The 22,380-nt window shown below is 34.2% G+C and overlaps 1 protein-coding gene across 1 annotated transcript in view; it reads left to right on the top strand.

The window, feature by feature from the left end:
• Positions 1–84: 84 nt before the first annotated feature.
• The window catches only part of LOC128664825 (uncharacterized), a 43,739-nt gene continuing 21,443 nt past the window's right edge, over positions 85–22,380 (top strand). The window contains exons 1-5 of the mRNA XM_053719627.1: positions 85–2,523; positions 13,591–13,648; positions 15,661–15,786; positions 16,302–16,642; positions 18,143–18,581. Of these exons, the coding sequence (XP_053575602.1) occupies positions 85–2,523; positions 13,591–13,648; positions 15,661–15,786; positions 16,302–16,642; positions 18,143–18,581 (3,403 nt within the window). The remainder of the gene's footprint in view (positions 2,524–13,590; positions 13,649–15,660; positions 15,787–16,301; positions 16,643–18,142; positions 18,582–22,380) is intronic.

The following is a 22,380-nucleotide window of genomic DNA, read 5'->3' on the forward strand; positions in this document are numbered from 1 at the left end:
TAAATGGATTGCTTTTAAAACAAAAAACTATGGGATTATAAAAGGAAATATATGTTTTAATACATCAAGAGAAGGATTTAAGATATGGACATCCTGAGCTTTGCAAAGGCTTGGAAATGGCAAGTAATTTTCCCTTTTTTTCTTTGTAGTTTGGGCTGGGCTTCTGGGCAGATTCATTATTCAATTATTGAAGAGTCAGAACCAGGGACAGTTGTGGGAAATTTTGCTCAGGATCTAGGCTTAAACCTGGGAGATATCTCTAAACGCAGGTTACATTTTGGATCTGATGGAAGCAGGAGACATTTTGTTATAAACAAAGCAAATGCAGATCTGACTGTAAATGAAAGAATTGACAGAGAAAGCCTGTGTGGATCCAGCTTACGTTGTATATTAAATTATCAAGTGATCACAGAAAATCCCTTGGAGCTTTTCAATGTAGAAATTGAAGTATTGGATGTGAATGACAATGCTCCCTTTTTCTCAAATACTAATCGAATTTTAAACATCACAGAGGTATTTACAAGCTCTGGTGCTCAGTTTCCCCTAGAAATTGCAAAAGATTTGGACGTGGGTATTAATGGAATTAGTCAATATAGATTAAACCCCAATCCATACTTTTCACTGTCAGTGAAAAATCGCAAGGATGGAACTCTTATTCCTCAATTAGTGTTAGAAAAAGCTCTTGATAGAGAGGAAAAAACAGAACATATACTTACTCTGACTGCTATTGATGGTGGGGAACAGCCCAAATCTGGGTCTTCTATGATAACTGTTATAGTTTTAGATATTAATGACAATGCACCAGTATTTCATCAACCAATTTTTAAAATCAGTTTACTAGAAAACCCAAATTTAAACCAAGTTATAATAGTCCTTAATGCTACAGATATAGACGAGGGACCAAATGGAGAAATTGAATATTCTTTTGATGACCATACCTCTGATTCAGCATTAAAGCTATTTGATATAAACTCACTAACTGGTGAAATTTATACTAAAGGAGTTGTGGATTTTGAAGAATGTAATTTTTATGAGTTATCAATTAGGGCAAAAGACAAAGGAGTTCCTAAATTAGAAGGTAGTTGTCTAGTTCAAGTTGAAGTAGAAGATGAAAATGACAACCCCCCTGAAATTATATTTACTTCCATGTCAAATAATATTCCCGAAAATGCAGCTATAGAAACTGCTGTTGGTTTCTTTACTGTAAGAGACAGAGATTCTGGTAAAAATGGAGAAGTAAAAATAGAGGTTTCTCCAAATTTGCCATTTAAAGTTAAACTGTTTAAAAATCACTATTCACTGGTAATAAGTGCATCTCTGGATAGGGAAAAGATTTCTCAGTATAATATTCAACTAACAGCAAATGATTTGGGATCTCCACCATTGCATACACAATATAGTGTCATTATTAATGTTTCAGATATCAATGATAATCCTCCAATATTTTCTCAGTCTCATTATAATGCTTTTATAAAAGAAAACAATGAGCCCGGCAGTTTATTGTGCTCAGTGTCTGCTTTTGATTTGGATGAGGGAATCAACACAGAATTGGTTTACTCCATAGTTGATAGTCAGATTGATGGATCTTCAGTTTTCTCTTTAGTTTACATTAATCCAAACTCTGGTAATATCTATGCTCAGCGTGCCTTTGACTATGAGCATATACAGGTTTTTCAGATAATAGTGAGAGTGGAAGACGCTGGGTCTCCAAAACTGTTTTCTAATGCTTCAGTCATAATATTTGTTTTGGATGAAAATGATAATGCACCCACAGTACTATATCCACAGTATTCAAGTGATGATATTTCCCAAGAGAAGATTCCAAGATCAGCATCTGTTGGCTACTTGGTCACAAAAATATCTGCTGTGGATTTGGATTCAGGTCACAATGCTTGGTTAGTTTTTAGGCTTGCTGAAGATACTGATTCTTTTGTGTTTGGAGTTTCTGCATACACAGGAGAAATCCGAACCCTTAGAAGTCTGGATGATTTAGATACAATTGAGCAACAACTTGTCATTTTGATTAGTGATCATGGGGAACCATCTCTGTCAACTACAGTTACAATTTTAATAAATATAGTGGACAATATATTTAAAGAAACTCCGAAATCTCATGATTTTCTTGCAAATTCCAAACCAACATCAGATTTAACATTATATTTAATTGTTTCTTTAGTAGCCATCAGCTTAGTTTCATTGGTGACTTTTATCATTTTACTTGCAAAATGTTTGAAAAGAGAAAATAGTTGTAACAGTGGCATATGCTGCTCTTTGGGCAGACCACATTCTAAGCACCAAGCAGAACAGTACAAACCAACGCTTTATTTAAACACAGATGGGACATTAAAGTATATGGAAGTAAGAATGGTTCCACCAGAACCACAAGGACAATGTTATCAAACTTGCTTCCCCCCAGCAACAGAAACACACGATTTTGCCTTCATGAAACCTCTAAATTTTCCTCAGCTGCAAAACGTGGTTAATGATAATGACAACTTATCTGGTACAACTTTGGTAAATGAGGTGAGATTACTTTTATAAAATGTAAAACTATGTAATTTGGTTTGTTTTAATTAACTAAGTAGACAGGTATTGTAAAAGAAATGTACTAGAAATTACAGTTTTACTACAAATATGCATTTGTTAGATATAAACTATTATTACTTTTCAATCAAACACTTAGAATTTGTTGTTTTTTTTATCCATGGAAAAGCAGTTACTTAATCTGAACTTCATTGCTTCAATGTAAACTAAACTAATTTTAGTTTTTTCCTCAAATTGCTACTTTCTTCGATATACACAAATTGACAGTGATAATATTATTATTTTTATTTATTCTTACTTTTAGTGACCATCTGTTCTGTGTTTTTTACTTCTTTATCACAATCATCACAAATAAAGAATCATAATAAATAAAAACAAATGTATGAACTATAGCTTTTTCTTATAATAAAGATTTATGAACGCTTTGATTGGGTGCTTTAGAAATTATATATATATATATATATATATATATATATATATATATATATATATATATATATATATATATATATATATATATATATAAACACACACATACAGTATATACAGTACATATTAATGGTCTTAAAAGACAAAGACTATAGTCTATCTTGCAGTTTAGAGTTGAATATTATTTAGCTTTTATATTTTTATTTTACTAGAGCTTGGTGTTCTCCATTCCATTTTGTTTATTGCAGTAACATAATTATTTGCTATTTCTTGCAATAAATCTAGCCAAATAACAGAATACATAATTTAGTTCATTTGTTTTTATTATTTTTGGTGCAATGTATGTAGTTCATTTTATTAATTTCTTGAAGCATATTATTTTTTTTCATTAAAATGTAATTGGTTAATGTTTGCAGAAAGAAACATCCATGATATCAATATTGGGTCCAACTTATTCAATTTATGAAACATATTAAAAAATATTAAATTTATAATAAATTATATAACATATACAATACAATAAATAGATACATAAAAAATGGTACACTAAATTGATGACTGTATAATTCTCGGTTTAATTTCATGATTATTATATTTATTATTAATATAAAACGTTGTGTTCATTAGACATCTCATATATTATGATATTGACCTAGGAAAAAAAAACCTTGTTATATTTATACTTTATTTAGGTTAAAATTGCATATGTTCCAATGATATTTTTAAAAGTAAATGCAGTATACTTAAAATATAAATGTTGCTTACAGAAATCACCTCTAGGTTATTAAATGCAGTGTATATATTTGAGAATTGGGAACCTGCTTGACTGCGAGCGAGCAGCAGGCACAATGGCTGCTCGTATATGTGCTATTGCCTTTGCTTGTATAGCACTGTGCCCCTACTCAACTGTGATTGGTCTTTGGGGTGATTTATCAGTGACAACTTAGAAGTGGTGGAGGCAGCAGTCAGATGACCGCTGCTTCTTACATTGTGTAAAAAATCAGGCTTGCATGAGGAAACCTGCCCTGCAAGGACTCCATAGCAGCATTTGCTGATTAGTACATAGAGCACAATATCTCTTAATGACAACAACAATTTTAACACACTGAATCATTTTTTTAAACATTTGCATTAAATTGCACTACAGCCATGGTTACTAATACCAAATTAGTACCTTCTTCCACCATATTAATTTACTTATTTTGAGTGAATGGGGAAATCCTGAGAAGGCTATTACTTCTATAGATGGCAATAGTATCTCATAATTTTCGAATGAACATTTATTTGTCCCAAATGTTTTATGCACTGAATCTGGGATAATGCATCTCTCAAATTTAAAAAATAAATAAAAATATCATAATTAACACGGTCAGCCTTTATCTGTTGCCTGTTGGTATTAATGTGTGTGTATATATATATATTTATATTTATTTTATTAATTGTGCCTATTTTAATCTGTTGCTATCCTTTCTGTCTTTGCAAAGCTGAAAAGTGAGAAAGCGAGAACCAGACCGGTATGCAAAGTGAATTTTCAGCATGTGTTATCTAGACCTTGAGATAAGGTGCTGTAAACACATAAATAAGTTTCTTACAGCTTTATGATTCACTCAAGTTAATAAACTATTGTGTAATGTGTATATAAGTTCGAAATAGACCAGGAACTAGTATCCTACCACTTACTATAGTTTAATTATAAATGTAATCAATCGCAATTAATAATGAAAAAACATTACAGGAAAAAAAGTGTAATTTCATCTGCATCAGGCAATACAATAGCAGAATAGAAAATGGCAAATTATTTTTAGTAATATTAGTGAGGAAAATGTTATATGTAATAACTTTGATGATAATAATGGGGATTCTATGTTGTAGGTGTTCTAAATGTAATTTGTTTGTATCAAGTTTGTTAATATTCTTACAAAAAGTATCGACTGTATATTAATATATTTGAATAATTTCAAATATTTTACTGTTTTCTTCTTTATTAGGGTCATTTTTATTTAGAAATGACATATTATTTTAATACATATAATGGAGACAAATGCCCTCTATCAGGCATAACATATTACAAAATGACCTTATTGTCAAATTACAAGAGTACTTGATTTACACAAAGGGGGCGATTTATCATTGTCTGTCCGACATGATACGCTGTAGCGTATCATGTCCGACAGACATTGCTTGTCGGCATTTATCATTGCACAAGCATTTCTGGTGAACTGCTTGTGCAATGCCGCCCCTGCAGATTCACTGCCAATCGGCTGCTAGCAGGGAGTGTCAATCAGCATGATCGTAATGGATTGGGCGGATTGATGTCCACAGCCTCAGAGCAGGCAAACCAGTTATGGAGCAGCCGTCTTAAGACTGCTGCTTCACAACTGCGTTTCCGGCAAGCCTGAAGGCTTGTGCGGAAACAGGCACATTAAGCTCCATTCAGAGCTTGATAATTCGGCCCCATAGTTCTCAAAAGTGGATGTTGTTATTATGTAATTTATGATGAATGTTATCTATTTGGATTAAAATATTTACTATAGACCCTGAATGCTGGTCTGCAGCTGGCTGATAATCAAACTACACTCTGGTGTGATGTTATTATAGACAAAATATGGTAAGGCAGATAGCTAAATCATATTAATGAGTCATTTACTATTGCACTCTTTTTTATGTATGTATATTTGTTTTGTATTAGTCTTAATAAGGATTATAAAGTAACAGGATATTTTAAACATACACAAATATATGTTCTTTAGGAACACTAGAAAACAAACTGTTTTCCGGGTAGAAATTTGACTGTTTTTTAGAATGTAGATGATGGAGAAAGTTAATTCTTCAAGTTTGTGAAATACATCACCATCTGGCTTGCAACTGAATATTGTTTATACAATATATATTCTATATTTTGTGTTTGAGAAAAAATACAGAACAATATGCAATTTTACATCACTGCCTGTTCTTGACATGGGCAAGATTGTTTGTCTAATCGTGCCTTGTGTATGTCTACAGCATGATTCTAAGTAAAAATATTGTGACTTTTGCATCCATATGCCCTTTTTTATCAGGTGACTGCAGTTATTGACACATGAACGATTTTGGACACTGTTACATAGTGAATGAATGTAAAAGTGTTAGAGCTTTAAATAGAAAACTTCAAGGTTTTGTAAATCTATTTAATCATGTCTTTAAGATTCGATATCCCAGTGAAGGAAATTTGAAATTTGATAAGAATGTTTCATTATAGTATAATGGGATATATAATCTTCTTTAAATCTTTTAGTATACTGAGAAATTATCCAAAAGACAAGATGATGAGACAGCACCTCCACACTTGTAGGCTACAAGGGAAGGCCAATCCCTTATTCACATATAAAGAAAGCAAGTCCAGCCACAGGGACAAACTGATTACCTTTATTATATTATGTAGAAAAAGCAGGACCAGCACTCACTGACCAAATGTCTTGTATCATCAGTACTGAAAGTTAATGGTGCACACCTGAAGGACGTCCCTTTCCAGGGTCCTAAAATATATGACATAAAACAACCCTCAGGTGGCACTCAAAAGTATGGCAACAGTGCCTTTATTAAACTGAGCAACGTTTTGGGGCTCCTGAAACGTTGCTCAGTTTAATAAAGGCACTGTTGCCATACGTTTGAGTGCCACCTGAGTGTTGTTTTATACCTTTATTATGTTGTGAGAGTCAAGGTAAAATCAGTCTGACCTTTACTCTCATGATATAATAAAGGTCATCATTGTATCCATGTGGCTGTATTTGCTTTCTATCTACTGAGAAATGGTCTATATATGTTTTGCTTTTATATCAGGAAAAATAAAAGCAGTGACTATTTTTGATTTCAAGATTAATTACCTATTTTTAACTATGAAGGTATAATCTCATTTGTGGTCTATAGATGTAAAACTAAATTAAGAATAGTTTAACCCAGTACAGCTGGCAAAAAAATAATAAAACATTAGAATATTTGTAATAAAGGGCAATGTTATGAAACATGTAATTAATATTACTTTCATGCCTGAGCTGATGATTGAAAACATCCTTGACAGAGAAGATAAAGAAGAGCATATACTTACTCTGACTGCTATTAATGGTGGTAAACAATCTAAATCTGGATCTTTACTAATAACTATGATAGTTTTAAACATTAATCACAATGCACCAATGTTTTATCAAACCCATAGTTAAACACTGTTTTTATATTATTTAATACTACAAATTTAGATCAAAGCTCTAATGGTAAAATTGAATATTTTTCTGATGGCCATACCTCAGAGTCTACAAGTATTTTATTTAAATACACAAACAAGTGACATTTTATTAAGGGATATGTCGGTTTTGAAGAATCCAATTTAATGAATTGTTAATCATGGCAAAAGACAAAGTAGTTCCTCAATAGGAAGGGCAATGTCTTATTCAAATTAAAGTTTAAGATGTAAATGACAAAGCCCTAGAAATCATTATTACATCCATGTCAAAAGTTGTGCCATAAATGCAGCTTTAGAAACTTCAGTTGGTTTGCTTTACTATAAAACATAGAATTCTGGTATAAATGGAGAAGTAAATATAGAGTTTTCACCAAAAACACCATTTATAGTTAAGCCTTTCAAAATCATTATTTTCTGGTAACAATACATTTGTGGAAAGAGAAAAGGTCTGCCTATAAGATATAATATAACTATGTGAGATAGTGGGTGATGATAGTGCGCTTAGTGTAGGGTATTAAACACCTTAACTTAATAGCAGATCCTTCAGGCTACTACAGTGAAAGTTTAACAAGTGTGAGAGAAAAAGTAAGGGCGCTAAAAAAGCTAAAAATACCACTTAAAGCTGACAGATAAATGTATAATAACCAGGGACTTCAAATAGAATAATTACGTATTTAATATACCATAAAAGATGACAAGACATAAAATTAAAAGGGACGTCTCCCAAGAAATTGCATAATAAAATAATACAGCATAAAATTATTTCAGCATAAATGTATAGATAATCCTGAATTAAAACTGGATTTCAGTAAAACGATGGATATTATATATATAAAAGTTCATTCCTTAGGACCTTGCCGTTTGCGAGATACAGTGTCTATATCTAGAGTTAGATGTCAGATATACAAATAATCTTTATTGCTGTTCTATGTAATATTTCCACAATAGAAAATCTTTACTTCATCTGTGTTTTAGAAAGTTAGAAACGTCTATATCTTATCTTAAATACTTGACGACAACTTTACCAGTGGCCGGTCTCTGTCAGGCAACTCCGTGTGTGCTCCACGAGAATCCGGCGTCTGACGTCACGGTTTCCACCTTGAGGGCTCGCCTCTATTCAGCCAATTGGAACCTCCATGGGTCCCTGTCTGTCAATCTGTTGTTGTGCGGTCCGGTTCTTAGTAATTTGGTTATAGTTGGAGGTTGCTCTTAGTGTTATGCACGCAACCTCTTTTTCAGGTATCCGCCAGGGGATAGAAAATGATGAAGTAACAACCCGGGTTGATAATTCTTCTTTATGAAGGTAGTTGATCCTTAGATTGTGGTATGTGGTACTGGTTTTCTACGCGTTTCACTCCTTTCAGAGCTTTATCAAGAATGACTAGCCCACATTATCCTCCTCCTTTTAAAGCTGTCTTATTGGTCAAGGTTTTGTTTGATTAAAAAGATTGAGTTCTTCTGACACCTAACTCTTTGTTCTTTCTTATATCATTAGTGGAAGATTCACTGTAACTTTTAGGTCCTTTTCTCAAAAGAAAGATTGACATTTCTTATTATCCATCCGTTTATAGTAACAAATCATATTTAACAGTATCCTTCAACCGCTATGTGATAATATACAATTATATATTTGGTACCAGCAAAGATATATTCTTTTATAATATAACTTTAGTCTAAAATAAAGGGGGATACATCTAATTCAGAATTTAAACCTCTAGGGTTCAGAGTATCATATTTGAAGATTAATTCAGCCTCCTTGATTAGCAGCTTTTTTTCAATGTTTCCCCCTCTCCAATGTTTTTTTTTAGTCTTAATTCCCCAGTATGTTAGGTCCTTTGTTCTCCCTTTGTGAACTGTTTTGAAATGTTTATACAAATAAGTGTCCTCCAACCCTTTCTCTATGCTCCTTAGGTGTTCCCTAATTCTGACCTAGATTTGGAGTTTGGCGTTAGCCGTGAAAACCAGCATTAGAGGCTCCTAACGCTGGTTTTAGGCTACCGCCGGTATTTGGAGTCACTCAAAATAGGGTCTAACGCTCACTTTTCATCCGCAACTTTTCCATACCGCAGATCCCCTTACGTAAATTGCGTATCCAATCTTTTCAATGGGATCTTTCTAACTCCGGTATTTAGAGTCGTTTCTGAAGTGAGCGTTAGACATCTAACGACAAAACTCCAGCCGCAGGAAAAAACTCAGTAGTTAAGAGCTTTCTGGGCTAACGCCGGTTTATAAAGCTCCTAACTACTGTGCTCTAAAGTACACTAACACCCATAAACTACCTATGTACCCATAAACCGAGGTCCCCCCACATCGCCGACACTCGAATAATTTTTTTAACCCCTAATCTGCCGACCGCAAAGCGCCGCCACCTACGTTATCCTTATGTACCCCTAATCTGCTGCCCCTAACACCGCCGACCCCTATATTATATTTATTAACCCCTAATCTGCCCCCCTCAACGTCGCCTCCACCTGCCTACACTTATTAACCCCTAATCTGCCGAGCGGACCGCACCGCTATTATAATAAAGTTATTAACCCCTAATCCGCCTCACTAACCCTATAATAAATAGTATTAACCCCTAATCTGCCCTCCCTAACATCGCCGACACCTAACTTCAATTATTAACACCTAATCTGACGACCGGAGCTCACTGCTATTCTAATAAATGTATTAACCCCTAAAGCTAAGTCTAACCCTAACACTAACACCCCCCTAAGTTAAATATAATTTAAATCTAACGAAATAAATTAACTCTTATTAAATAAATTATTCCTATTTAAAGCTAAATACTTACCTGTAAAATAAATCCTAATATAGCTACAATATAAATTATAATTATATTATAGCTATTTTAGGATTAATATTTATTTTACAGGTAACTTTGTATTTATTTTAACCAGGTACAATAGCTATTAAATAGTTAAGAACTATTTAATAGCTAAAATAGTTAAAATAATTACAAAATTACCTGTAAAATAAATCCTAACCTAAGTTACAATTAAACCTAACACTACACTATCAATAAATTAATCAAATAAACTACCTACAATTACCTACAATTAACCTAACACTACACTATCAATAAATTAATTAAATACAATTCCTACAAATAAATACAATTAAATAAACTAGCTAAAGTACAAAAAATAAAAAAAAAACTAAGTTACAAAAAATAAAAAAATATTTACAAACATAAGAAAAATATTACAACAATTTTAAACTAATTACACCTACTCTAAGCCCCCTAATAAAATAACAAAGCCCCCCAAAATAAAAAAATGCCCTACCCTATTCTAAATTACTAAAGTTTAAAGCTCTTTTACCTTACCAGCCCTGAACAGGGCCCTTTGCGGGGCATGCCCCAAGAAGTTCAGCTCTTTTGCCTGTAAAAAAAACATACAATACCCCCCCCCCAACATTACAACCCACCACCCACATACCCCTAATCTAACCCAAACCCCCCTTAAATAAACCTAACACTAAGCCCCTGAAGATCATCCTACCTTGTCTTCACCTCACCAGGTATCACCGATCCATCCTGGCTCCAAAATCTTCATCCAACCCAAGCGGGGGCTGGCGATCCATCATCCGGTGGCTGAAGAGGTCCAGAAGAGGCTCCAAAGTCTTCATCCTATCCGGGAAGAAGAGTAGATCCGGACCGGCAACCATCATCTTCCAAGCGGCATCTTCTATCTTCATCCGATGAGGACCGGCTCCATCCTGAAGACCTCCGACGCGGACCCATCTTCATCCGGCGACGTCCAACTGAAGAATGAAGGTTCCTTTAAGGGATGTCATCCAAGATGGCGTCCCTCGAATTCCGATTGGCTGATAGGATTCTATCAGCCAATCGGAATTAAGGTAGGAATATTCTGATTGGCTGATGGAATCAGCCAATCAGAATCAAGTTCAATCCGATTGGCTGATCCAATCAGCCAATTAGATTGAGCTTGCATTCTATTGGCTGATCGGAACAGCCAATAGAATGCGAGCTCAATCTGATTGGCTGATTGGATCAGCCAATCGGATTGAACTTGATTCTGATTGGCTGATTCCATCAGCCAATCAGAATATTCCTACCTTAATTCCGATTGGCTGATAGAATCCTATCAGCCAATCGGAATTCGAGGGACGCCATCTTGGATGACGTCCCTTAAAGGAACCTTCATTCTTCAGTTGGACATCGCCGGATGAAGATGGGTCTGCGTCGGAGGTCTTCAGGATGGAGCCGGTCCTCATCGGATGAAGATAGAAGATGCCGCTTGGAAGATGATGGTTGCCGGTCCGGATCTACTCTTCTTCCCGGATAGGATGAAGACTTTGGAGCCTCTTCTGGACCTCTTCAGCCACCGGATGATGGATCGCCAGCCCCCGCTTGGGTTGGATGAAGATTTTGGAGCCAGGACGGATCGGTGATACCTGGTGAGGTGAAGACAAGGTAGGATGATCTTCAGGGGCTTAGTGTTAGGTTTATTTAAGGGGGGTTTGGGTTAGATTAGGGGTATGTGGGTGGTGGGTTGTAATGTTGGGGGGGGGTATTGTATGTTTTTTTTACAGGCAAAAGAGCTGAACTTCTTGGGGCATGCCCCGCAAAGGGCCCTGTTCAGGGCTGGTAAGGTAAAAGAGCTTTGAACTTTAGTAATTTAGAATAGGGTAGGGCATTTTTTTATTTTGGGGGGCTTTGTTATTTTATTAGGGGGCTTAGAGTAGGTGTAATTAGTTTAAAATTGTTGTAATATTTTTCTTATGTTTGTAAATATTTTTTTATTTTTTGTAACTTAGTTTTTTTTATTTTTTGTACTTTAGCTAGTTTATTTAATTGTATTTATTTGTAGGAATTGTATTTAATTAATTTATTGATAGTGTAGTGTTAGGTTAATTGTAGGTAATTGTAGGTAGTTTATTTGATTAATTTATTGATAGTGTAGTGTTAGGTTTAATTGTAACTTAGGATAGGATTTATTTTACAGGTAATTTTGTAATTATTTTAACTATTTTAGCTATTAAATAGTTCTTAACTATTTAATAGCTATTGTACCTGGTTAAAATAAATGCAAAGTTACCTGTAAAATAAATATTAATCCTAAAATAGCTATAATATAATTATAATTTATATTGTAGCTATATTAGGATTTATTTTACAGGTAAGTATTTAGCTTTAAATAGAAATAATTTATTTAATAAGAGTTAATTTATTTCGTTAGATTTAAATTATATTTAACTTAGGGGGGTGTTAGTGTTAGGGTTAGACTTAGCTTTAGGGGTTAATACATTTATTAGAATAGCGGTGAGCTCCGGTCGTCAGATTAGGGGTTAATAATTGAAGTTAGGTGTCGGCGATGTTAGGGAGGGCAGATTAGGGGTTAATACTATTTATTATAGGGTTAGTGAGGCGGATTAGGGGTTAATAACTTTATTATAGTAGCGGTGCGGTCCGCTCGGCAGATTAGGGGTTAATAAGTGTAGGCAACATTGTGGGTGGCAGATTAGGGGTTAATAAATATAATATAGGGGTCGGCGGTGTTAGGGGCAGCAGATTAGGGGTACATAAGTATAATGTAAGTAGCGGCGGTTTACGGAGCGGCAGATTAGGGGTTAAAAATAAAATGCAGGTGTCAGCGATAGCAGGGGCGGCAGATTAGGGGTTAATAAGTGTAAGGTTAGGGGTGTTTAGACTCGGGGTACATGTTAGAGTGTTAGGTGCAGACGTAGGAAGGGTTACCGCATAGCAAACAATGGGGCTGCGTTAAGAGCTGAACGCGGCTTTTTTGCAGGTGTTAGGTTTTTTTCAGCTCAAACAGCCCCATTGTATCCTATGGGAGAATCGTGCACGAGCACGTTTTTGAGGCTGGCCGCTTGCGTAAGCAACTCTGGTATCGAGAGTTGAAGCTGCGTTAAAAATGCTCTACGCTCCTTTTTTGGAGCCTAACGCAGCCTTTATGTGGACTCTCAATACCAGAGTTGTTTTTATGGTGCGGCCAGAAAAAAGCCGGCGTTAGTCTTTCGGGTCGTTACCGACAAAACTCCAAATCTAGCCGTTTGTCCCTTATTGCTCTTTTAGTTTCTCCAATATAAAACCAATTACACGTGCATTTTAGAACATATATGGCACAGGTATGTGTACACCTAATTAGTTCCTTTATTTGAAAAATGTCTTGAGAATTATTAAACTTAATTTCTTTAGTTTTTTTACTGTGGCCACAAGCCTTGCAAGAATAACAAGGAAAAAAGCCCACTGGTTTTGTACCAAATAGATTTTTTTGTATTGTCAGCTTTTTGTTACTTTTTTGTCTTTTGAGCTCACTTGGTGCTAATATCGATTTTAAGTTTGTAGCTTTTTTAAAGATAAAGGTAGGATTGCTTGGATTTTTTTCTCCTAAGATTTTATCCTCTTTTAGGATGTGCCAGTGCCTTTTAACAATTCTCTTTACCAGGTTGTAATCTACATTATACTCTGTAATGAAGGGTACTTTAATCTGTTCATCATTAGTATCTTTAGTTTTCATTTTATATGTCAACAAGGTCTCCCTCTCAGTGTTTGTGGCCCTTTGTATGGCTTTTCTTGTGTGTTCTTTATCATAGCCTCTAGAATTAAATCTTTCTTCTAGAATCTCAACCTGTTGTTCAAAGTCAATTAGTCTTGAGCAGTTTTTCCTAATTCTTAGGCACTCTCCAACAGGGATATTCTCTTTCCAAGTATTCAGATGGCAGCTTTCAGCATGAATATATGTGTTACAGTCTACCTTTTTGAAGTGTGTTTTAGTTTCAATAATATTATTAATGGTCATTATCTCTAAATCCAAAAATGTTATAGCAGTTTTACTGTAATTGTGAGTAAAGGTTAGGCCATAGGTGTTGTTATTCATTTCTTCAAGGAGAGTTAGAAGTCCCAATTCCGATCCTTTCCATACAAGCAGAAGGTCATCTATATACCTTTTATAGAGTACAAGGTTTGCACCGTAGCCACCTTCGCCAAAAAATTTGGTCTCCCAAGCTCCCATAAATAAATTAGCGTAGCTAGGTGCAAACCTTGTACCCATGGCTGTACCCTCCGCTTGTATATAGAAAGTATCATTAAAAGAAAAATAATTATTTTCTAGAATAAATTTTTATAATTTTTAATATAAAGTTTTTTTGTATTTCCTTCATGTCACTATCCTGTGTTAAAAAAGTGTCTATTGCTTTAATGTCCTTAGTGTGGTTAATAACGGTATATAGTGACGTCACGTCACAGGTCACAAGGAACATGTCATCTTCCCATTTTAGAGAGTTTAATATATTTAAAACTTGTGTGGAATCTCTAAGGTATGAGTCTAATTTCTGGACATATTTCTGAAGGTAACCATCTATATATTTAGACAAATTGGCTGATAGGGAATCAATCCCTGAAATTATGGGCCTCCCCGGTGGGTTATTTAAACATTTGTGGATTTTTGGGAGGAAATAAAAAATGGGGATTCTTGGATGTTTTGGGGTTAAAAACTGAAATTCTTTTTCTTTGAGTACCTGCAATTTTTTACCTTCTAATAAGATTTTATCTAGTGACTGTGTAAACTTTGTTGTTGGATCATAATCTAGTTTTCTGTAGGTTTTTTTATCATTAAGTAATCTGTGTGCTTCTTTTAGATAGTTTTGTGTGTCCATAAGGACAATCCCTCCGCCCTTATCAGCTGATTTAATGGTCAGCTCAGTGTTACTTTTCAGATTGTCCAGTATAGTTTTCTCTTTTTTAGTCATATTATACTTTCTTAATTTTGGTGGGTTGCACTTTTTTAGATCACTTAAAACCATTTTTTCAAATGTGTCCAAATAATTACCTTTAGAATGTATGGGATTAAAGTATGATTTTGGTTTTAAATCAGAGTGTATGAACTTTTCCTTACGAATTTTTTTACATTAATATAGGTATTGAATTTGTTAAGCCTAGTTGTAGGGGCATAAGACAAGCCAAGACCAAGAACTTTTTCTTCCTCTGTTGTTAGTTGAATACTGCTTAAATTAAAAATTCCCTGCTGACCTTTAGCTATCCCAGCCTTTTTGCTTCGTTTGAGCACTCCCCTTCCTCTCTTTCCTCTAATATAATATATATAATATCCATAGTTTTACTGAAATCCAGTTTTAATTCAGGATTATCTATACATTTATGCAGAAATAATTTTATGCTGTATTATTTTATTATGCAATTTCTTGGGAGACGTCCCTTTTAATTTTATGTCTTGTCATCTTTTATGGTATATTAAATACGTAATTATTCTATTTGAAGTCCCTGGTTATTATACATTTATCTGTCAGCTTTAAGTGGTATTTTTAGCTTTTTTAGCGCCCTTACTTTTTCTCTCACACTTGTTAAACTTTCACTGTAGTAGCCTGAAGGATCTGCTATTAAGTTAAGGTGTTTAATACCCTACACTAAGCGCACTATCATCACCCACTATCTCACACGATTTTCACTTTTCCTTCTTTGTTAGTAGCAGCTAGTGAAAGCATGGATGATATATTTGACTTTAGGGACAAAATTTTCTTGGATATGAAAGACGATAATATCCCACACATTGACACAATTTCACCTGATAAAACCTCAGATCTTATGCAAAGTTTGGAACATGCACTAACTAAAGAACTTAAGCAGAAAATGGAATTAGTTTTTTTAAATAGATATACACAAAAAGGGATCATTCCAAGGGGTTTACAAATTAAGAAAAACTGCACTTTCCCTCTAAAAGAGGATTTACAATTAGAATGGAAGGATGCACTCACAAAGGCTTCAAACACTTTTATAGACATACTAGAAAGATCACGAAAAGGGACTCTAGTAGAAATTGAGAAAAGTATCTTAGAAATTAAAGAAAAACTCACAGATAGAAAAAAATGAGAATGAATATAAAGAAAGACAAAAGGTAATAATTGGTAAATTAGATAATCTAAACAAAGACCTTTTAAGAACAAAATGGGGTAAAATGGAAAGAGACACTAAAGATAATCTTATACAACAAGATATAATTAATGAAGATGTAATGGAGATTACAGATAAGAGTACCAGGAATGAGAATACATATGAAAAAAGAACTAGAAAAGTTAATCATATGAACCCTGACACTCATGATTATAGAAATAATCAACAGTATAGAAATGAATATTCACACAATAAAACACAGGGACATAATCGACAGAACGAATTTGGCACTAATCGTCACTATAGTCACAATGGTTATAATGAAAGATCATGGTATCCAAGATATGGGAACAGAAATTATCAAAACTGGGAACCAAGGTCATATAATAATTATAACACTAACTACCATCAAAGAGTTCCTTATAATAGGGAAAAAGAATGGCAATATCCAAGAAGGCCCAATAGAGCTGATAACTTTAGTGAGGACAGTAATAATCACTATGAACAATGGAGGACCCCCACTTATAATCGCTTTGATGCTTTTAGAGAAACTGAAGGTAGAGAAGACCATAATACTAACACTAGTTCCCTTTTTTTAGAGAAGAGCCCTCTAAAGGAGGGCAACCAAATGTTCCCGATCAGGACAGAAAAAGAACTAAACCAAAAGAAAAAAAGAAGTTTAGAGGAAAGAGAGGAAGGGGAGTGCTCAAACGAAGCAAAAAGGCTGAGATAGCTAAAGGTCAGCAGGGCATTTTTAATTTAAGCAGTATTCAACTAACAACAGAGGAAGAAAAAGTTCTTGGTCTTGGCTTGTCTTATGCCCCTACAACTAGGCTTAACAAATTCAATACCTATATTAATGTAAAAAAATTTGTAAGGAATTTAACCCTCAAAAGATTCTATCTGAAAAATCCTGTTGAAAAAGAACTCACTGTCAAACCTGTAAACACAGAAAAGTTCATACACTCTGATTTAAAACCAAAATCAATTATTTGGACACATTTGAAAAAATGGTTTTAAGTGATCTAAAAAAGTGCAACCCACCAAAATTAAGAAAGTATAATATGACTAAAAAAGAGAAAACTATACTGGACAATCTGAAAAGTAACACTGAGCTGACCATTAAATCAGCTGATAAGGGCGGAGGGATTGTCCTTATGGACACACAAAACTATCTAAAAGAAGCACACAGATTACTTAATGATAAAAAAACCTACAGAAAACTAGATTATGATCCAACGACAAAGTTTACACAGTCACTAGATAAAATCTTATTAGAAGGTAAAAAATTGCAGGTACTCAAAGAAAAAGAATTTCAGTTTTTAACCCCAAAACATCCAAGAATCCCCATTTTTTATTTCCTCCCGAAAATCCACAAATGTTTAAATAACCCACCGGGGAGGCCCATAATTTCAGGGATTGATTCCCTATCAGCCAATTTGTCTAAATATATAGATGGTTACCTTCAGAAATATGTCCAGAAATTAGACTCATACCTTAGAGATTCCACACAAGTTTTAAATATATTAAACTCTCTAAAATGGGAAGATGACATGTTCCTTGTGACCTGTGACGTGACGTCACTATATACCGTTATTAACCACACTAAGGGCATTAAAGCAATAGACACTTTTTTAACACAGGATAGTGACATGAAGGAAATACAAAAAAACTTTATATTAAAAATTATAAAATTTATTCTAGAAAATAATTATTTTTCTTTTAATGATACTTTCTATATACAAACGGAGGGTACAGCCATGGGTACAAGGTTTGCACCTAGCTACGCTAATTTCTTTATGGGAGCTTGGGAGACCAAATTTTTTGGTGAAGGTGGCTACGGTGCAAACCTTGTACTCTATAAAAGGTATATAGATGACCTTCTGCTTGTATGGAAAGGTTCGGAATTGGGACTTCTAACTCTCCTTGAAGAAATGAATAACAACACCTATGGCCTAACCTTTACTCACAATTACAGTAAAACTGCTATAACATTTTTGGATTTAGAGATAATGACCATTAATAATATTATTGAAACTAAAACACACTTCGAAAAGGTAGACTGTAACACATATATTCATGCTGAAAGCTGCCATCTGAATACTTGGAAAGAGAATATCCCTGTTGGACAGTGCCTAAGAATTAGGAAAAACTGCTCAAGACTAATTGACTTTGAACAACAGGTTGAGATTCTAGAAGAAAGATTTAATTCTAGAGGCTATGATAAAGAACACACGAGAAAAGCCATACAAAGGGCCACAAACACTGAGAGGGAGACCTTGTTGACATATAAAATGAAAACTAAAGATACTAATGATGAACAGATTAAAGTACCCTTCATTACAGAGTATAATGTAGATTACAACCTGGTAAAGAGAATTGTTAAAAGGCACTGGCACATCCTAAAAGAGGATAACATCTTAGGAGAAAAAATTCCAAGCAATCCTACCTTTATCTTTGAAAAAGCTACAAACTTAAAATCGATATTAGCACCAAGTGAGCTCAAAAGACAAAAAAGTAACAAAAAGCTGACAATTCAAAAAAATCTATTTGGTACAAAACCAGTGGGCTTTTTTCCTTGTTATTCTTGCAAGGCTTGTGGCCACAGTAAAAAAACTAAAGAAATTAAGTTTAATAATTCTCAAGACATTTTTCAAATAAAGGAACTAATTAGGTGTACACATACCTGTGCCATATATGTTCTAAAATGCACATGTAATTTGTTTTATATCGGAGAAACTAAAAGAGCAATAAGGGACAGAATTAGGGAACACCTAAGGAGCATAGAGAAAGGGTTGGAGGACACTTATTTGTATAAACATTTCAAAACAGTTCACAAAGGGAGAACAAAGGACCTAACATACTGGGGAATTAAGACTAAAAAAAAACATTGGAGAGGGGGAAACATTGAAAAAAAGCTGCTAATCAAGGAGGCTGAATTAATCTTCAAATATGATACTCTGAACCCTAGAGGTTTAAAATCTGAATTAGATGTATATTATAAAAGAATATATCTTTGTTGGTACTAAATATATAATTGTATATTATCACATAGCGGTTGAAGGATACTGTTAAATATGATTTGTTACTATAAACGGATGGATAATAAGAAATGTCAATCTTTCTTTTGAGAAAAGGACCTAAAAGATACAGTGAATCTTCCACTAATGATATAAGAAAGAACAAAGAGTTAGGTGTCAGAAGAACTCAATCTTTTTAATCAAACAAAACCTTGACCAATAAGAACACAGAGACACCTTTAAAAGGAGGAGGATAATGTGGGCTAGTCATTCTTGATAAATCTCTGAAAGGAGTGAAACGCGTAGAAAACCAGTACCACATACCACAATCTAAGGATCAACTACCTTCATACAGAAGAATTATCAACCCGGGTTGTTACTTCATCATTTTCTATCCCCTGACGGATACCTGAAAAAGAGGTTGCGTGCATAACACTAAGAGCAACCTCCAACTATAACCAAATTACTAGGACCGGACAACAACAGATTGACAGACAGGGACCCACGGAGGTTCCAATTGGCTGAATAGAGGCGAGCCCTCGAGGTGGAAACCGTGACGTCAGATGCCGGATTCTCGTGGAGCACACACGGAGTTGCCTGACAGAGACCGGCCACTAATAAAGTTGTCGTCAAGTATTTAAGATAAGATATAGACGTTTCTAACTTTCTAAAACACAGATGAAGTAAAGATTTTCTATTGTGGAAATATTACATAGAACAGCAATCAAGATTATTTGTATATCTGACATCTAACTTTAGATATAGACACTGTATCTCGCAAACGGCAAGGTCCTAAGGAATGAACTTATATATATAATATCCATTGTTTTACTGAAATCCAGTTTTAATTCAGGATTATCTATACATTTATGCTGAAATAATTTTATGCTGTATTATTTTATTATGCAATTTCTTGGGAGACGTCCCTTTTAATTTTATGTCTTGTCATCTTTTATGGTATATTAAATACGTAATTATTCTATTTGAAGTCCCTGGTTATTATACATTTATCTGTCAGCTTTAAGTGGTATTTTTAGCTTTTTTAGCGCCGTTACTTTTTCTCTCACACTTGTTATATAATATAACTACATGACTAATATAATGACTACACTAATTCTTAATATATCAGAAATGACAATCCTTCAATATTTATGCAACCTCATTACTTTGCATATGTAAAAGAAAATAATGAGCCTGGTGGGTTATTGTATTCAGTTTCTACATTTGATACAGATATGGGAGTCAACTCAAAAATAATTTACACTTTAGTTAAGAGTCATATTAGTAATATATATTCATAGTAGGCATTTTACTATGAACATCTTTATTATTTTCCAATGTTTCTGTAAAAATATTTGTGTTAGGTATAAATGATAACTTTTTCAGTGTACAATATCCAGATCCTTTTGGAAAACTTGGCAGAAGATAAAATATCTAACTCTGCATCTATAGGATATTAAGGGCTCCATGTACGAAGCAGCAAGAGCTGCTCCAAAGCCTTTGCTGGGAAGGTTCGAATATGCAAGCCTGTTTCCCGCAATGTAAGATGCAGTGGTCATTAGACTGCTGCCTCTTACACTCCTCGCCACCTCAAAGGTGGCGAATAGAAATCGCAGAGAGCTCACTCGCTCTCTGTGATTGACAGTTCCTTCACTTGTGAGATTGGTTGCACGAATGAAGGGGCGAACATTACACACTCATCGTAGTGTGTAATGATACATACGGGCCAGCAGATCAACAGATCTGCTGCCCGTATATAGCGAAGGTGGGCGGACAGCTTCCCAAGTTGAGAAGCTGTCCACCCACCTTTTAATACATGGGGCCCTTAGTCACTAAGGTGCCTGCAGTAGATTTTGAATCTTGCCAGTATACTTGGCTGTTTTACAGACTTGCTAAAGATACTGATTCCTCTATTTTTGCAGTGTCTGTATACACATGAGAAATCTGAACCATTGAAAGCATGCAAGACACATATAGTTAAGAACAACTGATAGTCACTATGATCTAAGACCATGGAGAACCAGTTACAATGCTTATTAATATAGTAGAGAATATAGTTCAATACATTTCTAAATATAATTATTACCTTATAAATATGAAACAAACATCTGACTTGACTTTATATTTAATAACCTCTTTAGTGGCCATCTGCTTAGTTTCAATTATTACAGTCATTTTATTTGGTAAATATCTCAAACAAGAACATTATGACAATGACAATAGGTGTTGTTTTCTAAGCACACAACATTTTAAATCCTATTCAGAATAGTACCAACCAACTCTTTACCTGAACACAGATAAAACTTACTTAACCTACATGGAAGTGATGTTGGCTCCCCCAGTGTCCCACAGACAATGTTTTCAAACCTGTTTCTCCCAAGACACAGAAACATATAATTTTGTTTTCTCAAAGCCTCCTAATACTCCACAGTTGAAGAATCTGGTAAATTAAATTTAAAATTCCTTTGATACAAGCTGGGCGCATGAACTGAAGCTAGTGAGATGGTTTTATTTATTGCTTGTATGTGGACAACATGCAGTATTTGGTGTTTCAAAATTTATGTACAGTACATAAATGTTATATCATTGTACTATAACATAATGATTACTATGTTTTATTACTATATCATGTAGATTTAATTTTTTTGTCAATTGATAGTACAAAACCCCATTGTGGTCTGTGGCAAATGATACATTTAAAATGATTATTATTATTATTTTGGCTGTTTGTTGTTTTACTGTTAAATGCTAGTTCAGTAGTAATGTATTGCCATGTAAAATAATATTCTACTTTTTTCTACTAATGTGGCTACTCTAGACTAAATACTTTCATATTCGGCATTACCTTATGTATACTATAAGGAATGCATCCATCTTGTATTCTTTATTATTTTCCTATTAAAGCAGTGTTCAACCTACTGTATATGTAGAATTGCTTACATACATTTTAAAAACAACATAAATAGTATGCCTACTAAACAAAGCTTAGATCAGAATGATTTCATCTGTACCAAATTATTAAAAACTGCAAAAATGTGTTTTCTCTAAAGTTTACTTAGATATTTTAATTCAAACAATTCATTTCAAACATATAGGGCTAGATTACGAGTGGAGTGCTATTATTTGTGCATGAGCGATATCGGGTTTTCACAACCATTTGCACAAGTTAAATTCCACAGTTATTGCAATTTCAAAGTAAATGCGAACAAGTGAGCACAATCTTGTTTTATGCTAGAATGATTACCATGACCTCATAGCTCTGGTTAACGGTTACG

This window comes from Bombina bombina, chromosome 6 (genome assembly GCF_027579735.1).
Source record: "Bombina bombina isolate aBomBom1 chromosome 6, aBomBom1.pri, whole genome shotgun sequence".
Classification (NCBI taxonomy): Eukaryota; Metazoa; Chordata; class Amphibia; order Anura; family Bombinatoridae; genus Bombina; species Bombina bombina.